The sequence below is a fragment of the Protobothrops mucrosquamatus genome, unplaced genomic scaffold (genome assembly GCF_001527695.2).
Source record: "Protobothrops mucrosquamatus isolate PMUCROS unplaced genomic scaffold, P.Mucros_1.0 scaffold363, whole genome shotgun sequence".
Lineage (NCBI taxonomy): Eukaryota > Metazoa > Chordata > Lepidosauria > Squamata > Viperidae > Protobothrops > Protobothrops mucrosquamatus.
The window spans coordinates 20106-30634 of record NW_015386697.1 but is presented as its reverse complement, the minus strand read 5'-3'; the positions used below and the strand labels follow the sequence as shown (position 1 = coordinate 30634).

At 40.4% G+C, this 10529-nt stretch overlaps 1 protein-coding gene across 1 annotated transcript in view; it reads left to right on the top strand.

The window, feature by feature from the left end:
* The window catches only part of IPO8 (importin 8), a 46387-nt gene extending 38472 nt beyond the window's left edge, over nt 1-7915 (top strand). Inside the window, exons 22-25 of the mRNA XM_015815663.1 lie at nt 3778-3983; nt 4575-4802; nt 5668-5784; nt 7795-7915. Of these exons, the coding sequence (XP_015671149.1) occupies nt 3778-3983; nt 4575-4802; nt 5668-5784; nt 7795-7889 (646 nt within the window). The 3' untranslated portion in view covers nt 7890-7915. The remainder of the gene's footprint in view (nt 1-3777; nt 3984-4574; nt 4803-5667; nt 5785-7794) is intronic.
* Nucleotides 7916-10529: the final 2614 nt, after the last annotated feature.

The following is a 10529-nucleotide window of genomic DNA, read 5'->3' as shown; positions in this document are numbered from 1 at the left end:
AGAACAATTAACCAGTGGAACAACCTGCCTCCAGAAGCGGTGAATGCTCCAACACTGGAAGTTTTTAAGAAGAGACTGGACAGCCATTTGTCCGAAATGGTATAGGGTTTCCTGCCTGAGCAGGGGGTTGGACTAGATGACCTTCAAGGTCCCTTCCAACTTTACTATTATTATTATTATTATTATTATTATTATATATTTGCAGAAGAGATTCCAAGTGACGAAGAGGAAGCGAATGAAGCAAATCAGGACATGCAGGAAAACCACGCCGGGGGTGGTGGAGACACAGGAGATGACGATAATGAAGATGATGACGATGACGATGACTGGGATGATGAAGCATTAGAAGAAACTGCTTTAGAAGGCTTCAGCACCCCTATTGATCTAGAAGATGGCGTGGACGAATATCAGTTCTTCACACAAGCATTATTAGGTATAGACATTTATTAAAGCACTTCTGGTTTTTCTAAGATTACTATTATCTTTAGGTTGTTTTTTTTTTTTTAAAATCCACCTGATTTGAAAAATGAATTTTAATTTATAAACCCCTGCATTAGCAGTGGAAAACCTGTAGCATTACCATTATTATTGAAATACAACCACAGTTGTATCTGATGACAGTGGGAGGGCAGCAACATCTAGAGCAGGGGTAGGCAACCTTGGCTCTTTTATGACTCGTGGACTTCAACTCCCAGAATTCCTGAGCCAAGGTTGCCAACCCCTGATTTAGAGGATTCCAATGTTAACCAGTATTCAATAGAAAACAGTTCTGTATATACTAAACTCATTTTATTAAATGCCAGTCATCAGCCAGATGGAGAGAAGTCTGTTATATGCAGGGTAATCATATTAGAAACTCAAGTTCAAATCTTGCTATGAATCTCAGAGGCTGGCTTAGGGTAAGTCCTTACTTCTCAGCTAACTTGCTACTTTTAATTGTCCTTCATAATTTGTTTATTTTTATTTTATTTATTACATTTATACACTCCCCATCTCACTATCCAAAGCTATAATTAAGTGCCCTGAGAACTTAGGAGCAACAGGGAGATATAATACTGTTGATAAAGGAGTTCACGTTTCTGGAAATAAAGCTGTTGGAACAACTGAACTGTTACTGGAAATCCATCACTAAGAATATTAAAACAGTCTATCTCATATATAGCAGAAACCTTGGCTCAGTATACTCACTTTAAAAGTAGGTCTCTGTGCTTGATAAAATGGTGATTTAATGATGTAGACTGGGAATTTGGCAAGTTGTATGTCTCCTGAAAGAAATATATTTTGTGTTTTCAGCGATACAAAGCCGAGATGCTGGCTGGTACCATTTGTTGACTGCACCACTCAGCGCTGATCAGAAGACTCAGCTGCAGGAAATCTGTGCATTAGCTGAACACCGGAGAAACTCTGCAGGTCTGTTGCAAGAATGTTCGCAGAAAGCTTACAGTCTAAAATCTATCAAAAGGAACTCTCAGTTATTGCAGCCCTGTAAAGTAAAATAATCGGTCCCAAGTTAGTTTTCTTTGTGTTTGTCCATTATGAGAAGTTTTTATATGTTGGATTTGTTTCATATAGAAATTTGGGGAGGTGTGGGGTGGCCCATCACATATTTTTACTCCTCTTAAGAGAACAAGAGCAGATACTTCGGGAAGAAAAATAATGAATCCCCAGTGAGTCATTCCACATTGTGGAGGTGGATGTCAGGAGGTTAGTGTAACATGCTTACAAGTCTAGTAGGGCGTTAATTTCTTTAGACACAGCTGACCTGTCTCATAGCTAAGAAATAAACTGTTTCCAATGAGCCCGCAAACATGTTCTTCCTAAACCTCCCACCCCAACTTTTTACAACCTACCTTTATCACCATTTCCAAAATAAGTGACAAAGAAGCTTTAGAAAGATGCAGGGAATCGAAATGCACAGCATGTTTGAACATTCCATGTATTCAATTGTTAAAAAATGTGTGTGTGTGTGGGTTTGCCTCATAGTTACTTCTCAGCATAGATTAGACATTCATTGGGGGGGGACTACAGTTCAGTGATAACAGCATGTGCTCTATATATGGAAGTTTCCAAGTTCATTTCTTGGCATCGCAAGTTAAAAGGATTAGCTCATTGGTCAACAGTGGGGGAAAAAAAATAGGGCTGGATGGAAAAAAATGGGTCTGACTTGGAACTTTATGTCTTGCTTTATTGCAGTTTGACGTGCATGCTTTATGTCAGGTTCACTTAAATGTTCCTCCCAGTTCCCAACTAGTGCAGTGCTCCTCCTGAAATTCCCCAGTGTGTTTATGCTCCTTTCAGTTCCTAGAACAGTGATGGTGAACCTTTTAGAGACCGAGTGCCCAAACTGCAACCCAAAACCCACTTATGTATCATTGGGTGCCGGGTGGGCCTGGCCCATTGGGTGGGTGTGGCCCTTTGGGTGGGCGTGGCTGCGGTGGTAACAGCAGACTGGGTGGGACTAAAAAGTTCAGTCAATCAATTCCAACTTTGTGAGAACTTTTTTTTCCCCGCGAGAAGTTGAAATTGATTGAACCTCTTTTTTTTTTGCACACAGCGGCGGAGGCCTAAAGCGANCTTTAGAGAATATCCGGTTTCCTCATAACCCAGAGCCTATCACGGCGCAGTTTATAAACCAGTGGATGAACGATACAGACTGTTTTCTTGGGTAGGTGTGTGATGCTTTCTTTTTCAACACCTTCAGGTGTTTTGGAGACCTTAATTTGAGAGGAAATGCCAGGATTGTCTTGCTTTCCTACCTGCCCTCAGGTGTGCTTGCTGTTGTATTATGAAATACCACATAGTGACCTTTGGAACAAGCATGAAAAAATAGAATTGATATGCTTCTCTTCGGACTAAGATTTTTCTCACAAGTCCTACTTTGTATGAATAGTGATGATCTTACTTTTGGCTGAGTTTCATTAGCTGGGCAACTTGTCATTGGCACTTGTTATTGATTGTATGTGACATTAAATGTATGTTTTGTCTTTAAAAAATAAAAAAGGAAATCATTTTGTACAGGTAGCCCTCAACCTATAATATCAGTTGAGTCCGAAATTTCTGTTGCTAAGTGAGACATTTTTAAAGTGAATTTTGACCCATTTTATGACCTTTCTTCTGATATTGTGGTATTGTCACTAAGAAAGCTGTGACCAGGGCCTCATTGTTCTTATTTATAAAACTAAAACCTAGAATAGAATTTTCCAAGTGGATTTTAAAGAAAGGGACATCCATTCAGGATTCTCCCAAAAGCCTCTATAACAGTGGTTCTCAACCTTTTTAATGCCGTGACCCCAACCGGTCGTAAGTCGAGAACTAAACCGGTCGTAAGTCGAGGACTAAACCGGTCGTAAGTCAAGGACTACCCAACCGGTCGTAAGTCAAGGACTTTCCCTGCCCGGGAGCGCCACGCATGCGTGGTTCCGCCCCCTGCGCCGGCCGAGGCGTAGCTAGCAAGCGGCAGAGACGGAGCAGGCCGACCACCCGCTGGCCCAGCCCAAGGGAGGTAAGGCACCCACCGGAAAAGGGGGAAAAATGGTGGACAAAAAAATGGCGGACAAAAAAAATGGCGGGCAGCCTTGCTTGGCGACCCCCGTGAAATGGTCGATCGACCCCAAATGGGGTCCCGACCCACAGGTTGAGAACCACTGCTCTATAACTATCCTTTCAACTGAGTATCCATCCATGTTTCTGATCTCATTTTTCACAATCCTCACCTAACTTATAGAAAACTGTTCTGTTGGGAAGATTGATTCTCATCAGTGAATTGTGCACCTTCAGGCTTCATGACAGGAAGATGTGCATCATCGGACTGAGCATCCTCATGGGACTGCCGTCTAGACCGCCTGCAGTAGACGCTGTGGCTGCCCAGCTCGTCCCATCGGTTCTCCTCCTATTCCTGGGACTAAAACAAATGTGCGCCACCCGGCAACATGCAGAACATGAAGAGCATGGGAAAGCTGAAAAGAATGACGCAGAAGATAATGGTACGAGCAAATATAAGTTTCCTGGCTGTGGTGATGAGCATTTATTAATAGCGAAATACTTATAATTTATTTCGTTTGTGCTTGAGAGATGATTTGCATTTTCCAAATATTTCTGAATATTCTCAAGCACTTTTATATATATATTTTCTTAGAAAAAAAAACTTTAGATCAGACTAGCCAAGATGTTACTCTCTTAACTCTCTTAAAGGTAGAATGATATTCTTTCAACATCATTAGACTCCCTCAGTTGTGAGACAAAAATCTTCTCCTTATTTTGAAAGACAAATACGTTATTATCCCCATAACTGCACACCTGATATATATAAAATTAAGAGTTTTCTCTAGAAAAGGTTATTTATTTCAGAGCTCTATTAATCAGAAGTGACTTTTCCCACAAACTAGCCTTCTTCGGTTTAAAAAAACGCAATTTGTTTTCATGATCAACCTTTACCAAGATTGTAATTTAAAGAATGTTTGTTCATAGGGAGGAGTCATTAATTTTGAAATGGTGCTTTTGGTTAAAAAGATACATCTTTGTCTTCCTTGTCTTCTTTGTTCTTGATTTTAAAATATATATATATATATTTGCAGAAGAGATTCCAAGTGACGAAGAGGAAGCGAATGAAGCAAATCAGGACATGCAGGAAAACCACGCCGGGGGTGGTGGTGACACAGGAGATGACGATAATGAAGATGATGACGATGATGACGACTGGGATGATGAAGCGTTAGAAGAAACTGCTTTAGAAGGCTTCAGCACCCCTATTGATCTAGAAGATGGCGTGGACGAATATCAGTTCTTCACACAAGCATTATTAGGTATAGACATTTATTAAAGCACTTCTGGTTTTTCTAAGATTACTATTATCTTTAGGTTGGTTTTTTTTTTAAAAATCCACCTGATTTGAAAAATGAATTTTAATTTATAAACCCCTGCATCAGCAGTGGAAAACCTGTAGCATTACCATTATTATTGAAATACAACCTCAGTGTTAGTTGTATCTGATGACAGTGGGAGGGCAGCAACATCTAGAGCAGGGGTAGGCAACCTTGGCTCTTTTATGACTCGTGGACTTCAACTCCCAGAATTCCTGAGCCAAGGTTGCCTACCCCTGATTTAGAGGATTCCAATGTTAACCAGTATTCAATAGGAAGCAGTTCTGTATATACTAAACTCATTTCATTAAATGCCAGTCATCAGCCAGATGGAGAGAAGTCTGTTATATGCAGGGTAATCATATTAGAAACTCAAGTTCAAATCTTGCTATGAATCTCAGAGGCTGGCTTAGGGTAAGTCCTTACTTCTCAGCTAACTTGCTACTTTTAATTGCCCTTCATAATTTGTTTATTTTTATTTTATTTATTACATTTATACACTCCCCATCTCACTGTCCAAAGCTATAATTAAGTGCCCTGAGAACTTAGGAGCAACAGGGAGATATAATACTGTTGATAAAGGAGTTCACGTTTCTGGAAATAAAGCTGTTGGAACAACTGAACTGTTACTTGAGATCCATCACTAAGAATATTAAAACAGTCTATCTCATACATAGCAGAAACCTTGGCTCAGTATACTCACTTTAAAAGTAGGTCTCTGTGCTTGATAAAATGGTGATTTAATGATGTAGACTGGGAATTTGGCAAGTTGTATGTCTCCTGAAAGAAATATATTTTGTGTTTTCAGCGATACAAAGCCGAGATGCTGGCTGGTACCATTTGTTGACTGCACCACTCAGCGCTGATCAGAAGACTCAGCTGCAGGAAATCTGTGCATTAGCTGAACACCGGAGAAACTCTGCAGGTCTGTTGCAAGAATGTTCGCAGAAAGCTTACAGTCTAAAATCTATCAAAAGGAACTCTCAGTTATTGCAGCCCTGTAAAGTAAAATAATCGGTCCCAAGTTAGTTTTCTTTGTGTTTGTCCATTATGAGAAGTTTTTATATATTGGATTTGTTTCATATAGAAGTTTTGGGAGGTGTGGGGTGGCCCATCACATATTTTTACTCCTCTTAAGAGAACAAGAGCAGATACTTCGGGAAGAAAAATAATGAATCCCCAGTGAGTCATTCCACATTGTGGAGGTGGATGTCAGGAGGTTAGTGTAACATGCTTACAAGTCTAGTAGGACATTAATTTCTTTAGACACAGCTGACCTGTCTCATAGCTAAGAAATAAACTGTTTCCAATGAGCCCGCAAACATGTTCTTCCTAAACCTCCCACCCCAACTTTTTACAACCTACCTTTATCACCATTTCCAAAATAAGTGACAAAGAAGCTTTAGAAAGATGCAGGGAATCGAAATGCACAGCATGTTTGAACATTCCATGTATTCAATTGTTAAAAAATGTGTGTGTGGGGGTTTGCCTCATAGTTACTTCTCAGCATAGATTAGACATTCATTGGGGGGGGACTACAGTTCAGTGATAACAGCATGTGCTCTATATATGGAAGTTTCCAAGTTCATTTCTTGGCATCGCAAGTTAAAAGGATTAGCTCATTGATCAACAGTGGGGGAAAAAAATAGGGCTGGATGGAAAAAAATGGGTCTGACTTGGAACTTTATGTCTTGCTTTATTGCAGTTTGACGTGCATGCTTTATGTCAGGTTCACTTAAATGTTCCTCCCAGTGCCCAACTAGTGCAGTGCTCCTCCTGAGATTCCCCAGTGTGTTTATGCTCCTTTCAGTTCCTAGAACAGTGATGGTGAACCTTTTAGAGACCGAGTGCCCAAACTGCAACCCAAAACCCACTTATGTATCGTCCCCACGGCCCACCCGGACCGGGTAACCCACCCACACCGGGAAACCCACCCGCACCGACGCCACCATTGTCGTCTGACCCACCCTGATTTTTCAAGTCAGTTAGTTAAGGTTGAAACACTCTTGAAAAAAAAGGGGCGCTCTTCAACTTTAACTAACTTGGAGAAAAAAAAAACGTGTGTCGCCGCCTCCGGATTTCGCTAAAGGTTTTATAAAACCCAGCTGAAGGCCTAAGACTGGGGTGATGGCACGCGTGCCATAGGTTCACCACCACGGTCCTAGAATTTCCAACGATGGTGGTGGTGAGTGAGAAACGCTGGATGCTCAGTCTGCCCCTTTAAAGAATGCCCAGATTGGGGAAGGTTGAAATATCGGTAGTCCTCGACTTATAACAGTTTATTTAGTGAACGTCCAAAGGTACAACGGCGTTGAAAAAAGTGATTTATGACTGCTTTTCACAGTTAATGACCTTCGCAGCATCCCCATGATCATGTGATCAAAATTCAGACGCTTGGCAACTGGTTCATATTTAAGACCATTGCTGTGTCCCGGGGTCATGTGATCACCTTTTGCAACCTTCTGACAAGCAAAGTCAATGGGGAAGCCAGATTCGCTTTACAACCGAGTTACTAGCTTAACAACTGCAGCGATTCACTTAACAGCTGTGGCAAGGAAGGTCATAAAATGGGGCAAAACTCACTTAACAAATGTCTCACTTAACAACAGAATTTTTGGGCTCAATTGTGGTCGTAAGTCGAGGACTACCTGTAGTATTTAGTTCTCTATACCTGCATGATTTTTTTTCAAAACTTTTCTGCAAGTTAAAGATGTTGAATAATGGATCTAGAAGGGGTAACAACAGGGAATCCAAAAAGCTGTGTGTTTCTTCTTCTTAAAAAGAGTTCTGATTCTTTTCCTCATATTTAGAGGGTCTTCAGAAATTACATATCGTTAATGTATCTGTTAAAAAGAGATTGAAAGTATCATTGGTCGTGCATGATGACATATTTGCAGACTGTCTCTTAATATTCATTTGTTTCTTTTCAATTTAGAATCAAAGAGGATAGAACAACAAACGGGCTTCCCATTCGATAACAAAGGACTGGTCTCTGGATATAACTTTGGCACTGCTCCAGGAAGCAACTGAAGGGGAAAGGAGCTTTAAAGAACTGCAAAAACATTTCATTATTAAAAAAAAATGTGACTTATGAACAGGGAAGGTAATCAAGAGGTCTGCAAGTTTCCCCTTTGGAAAAGGCCGTGTTTGACCCTCTTCCCCCTCATTAAGACATTCTTTCTAACCAGCTGCTGTAATGTATAAATTCTTGTGGGTATTTTTATAAGTTGTTGGACTGAAAAGAAAGCATCTGTCTTCTCTTCTTCTCCTTAGGAAAGGGGGGAACCAGCTGTTTGAAACCGAACGGAATTGCACTTCTCAGGTTTTTGCCGTGTGAAATTGAAGGGGTCCTATGGATAACAGTGCCTTCTGTTGTATACGGATTGCCCAACAAAAGGATTTTGGAATGCAATGCTTTTTTTTTGTTTGTTTAAAAGAAAAGAAAGGGCATATAAAAGGGCATAATTCATATCTTGCTTTCCATACTCTTTTGTTAACTTCCTCTAAAGAAATCATGCCCGTATTGTGTCCATCACACATTTTACAGTTAGCTATAGAAACCATTGTTAACATCTCTGCGTTTGTGTTGGCTTCTACATCATGCCTCATTGAGTCATCAAAAATATCTTCACATTCACTGCTGTTACCAGATGGTGAATTTAAATTCTTCTTTAGAGTAGTCAGGCTTTATGCAGGTTTTTTTTTTTCAAACTTTGCGAAACATCCTCCTCGTTCACCACGGAATCCATCTGCATGTTGCAAGCCTTTTGAGGTGCTCGCTCTGCTTACGTGGGACCATGGTTAAGACTCTCAACCTGCATAGCCAAGAATAGTCGCCTTAATCTGGCATTCCCTGTTGGGATTAGGTTTAAGATAAGGTAGGAGTCTTGATCCTAAAACATCTGGAAGATACCACTTTGTAAAGCAAGATTAGCAACTGTGAGCGGGACTGCTTTGTTTTGATTTTGCCACTGTTGACCATCTGGAAAAAAAATCCAACGGTTCTCCAAAACACTTTTGAAAAGCGCTGCTTTAACGGAATTTAAGACATTGTGAATCTTTAGCTCTGAAACTCTTGAATGTGGATCCCAAGCTTTTTCAGTGCTGTTGTGGATTTTGTGTTGTATCAGTAATGAGCTTGTGGACTATGTAAATAGTTATCAGCTTTGTACTGTACTGTTGTTTCAATTACATGATTATCATTCTTTTAGCCATATCCCGGTGAAATTTTAGACTTTCGGTAATTGCATTTATAGGTCTTTGTCTTTTGCCCAGCACTTGAGTTTGGTTTTGTTTCCCTCCTTTCCAGTTGCAACCACAGGGGAGCAAAGGAGAAGGACGAGTCAAAATGATGCCTACAGTGTTACTGATGCAAGCCCCTTTTCTATATGGGCCATGACATTGCATACATGCTCCCCAAAAGGCACAGCTTGGTCATAACACTATAATGCCTTCCTTCCTTCCTTCCTTCCTTCCTTCCTTCCTTCCTTCCTTCCTTCCTTCCTTCCTTCCTTCCTTCCTTCCTTCCTTCCTTCCTTCCTTCCTCCTTTCCTTTCCTTTCCTTTCCTTTCCTTTCCTTTCCTTTCCTTTCCTTCCTTCCTATTTTCACATGTTTGCCCAGGTTTGTATCGGAGAGCAGATAAGATCACATTCAGTGGCTTACCTTGCACAAATGTTGTTGGGGACAATAGACTGAATCTTTGCATTCCAGCTGTCTCTCTCTAAACAAAGACACTGATTATGGTCCTTGAGCTTCTGTTCTCCGTAAACCAATTGCAACCACATCTGTTTTCCACAACACACTAGTAAACTTTACATTTCTCCAAAACAGTTTTTAGGAGCATAAACCTTCACAGACAAACAGTACATTCGCAGTTAGGTAAGTGCACTTTCCCCCATTTAACATGACAGAATAATGGGAAAAGACAGAAATATACATCAGTGTAGTTGGAGGGGAAAGCAATCACTTTAGGCTCTATGCAATCTTAACTGATTTGATATAGTAATCCCCGGGTCATGGTATCAAGCATCAAACGGCAGGAATCTAGAGAAACCTTGATGAAAACTTCTCTTTTCTTGAGCTCTTTTTACTTGGATATCCCATGGGATACATTAGATATCCCAGGGTTCAGCATTAAGACAACTTTTTCAAACCTGGCAACTTCCACATTTATCAAGCTACAGACCCTTGGCTGGGGATGATGAGACTTGTCGTGCCCTACATCTAGAAAGTGCCCATTTCAGGGAGGACTATGTAAAGATGACATACCAAGCCTTGAATCTTTTAGGAGAAATATAAAACTATGCTAGTTTGGGAAATGAGCAACCTAATTTTGGGGTAAGAGTTTGCTCATTAGACCATCATTTACTCAATTTGTAATTGAAGCCTTTCCTGCTAGCTTGGCTTGTTGTAAAAGAGGGAATCAAACGTCCTTCTCAAAATGTTGGCTTAAAACTATTTCACACCTGACAAAAGCAAATCTGTATTTATTGCAGTGAATTGGGGCTTCTCGAAATACCGTTGCTTCCAACAGTCACATTTAGATGTGATGCTTTTTGGGATACATTTAAAACATGTTTGATTACAATTCTGAACTGCTTTGGATGAAGAGGAATTAGAATGTAAATATTTGGTTTACCCCCCTAATGCAGTAGGATAAACATTCACTT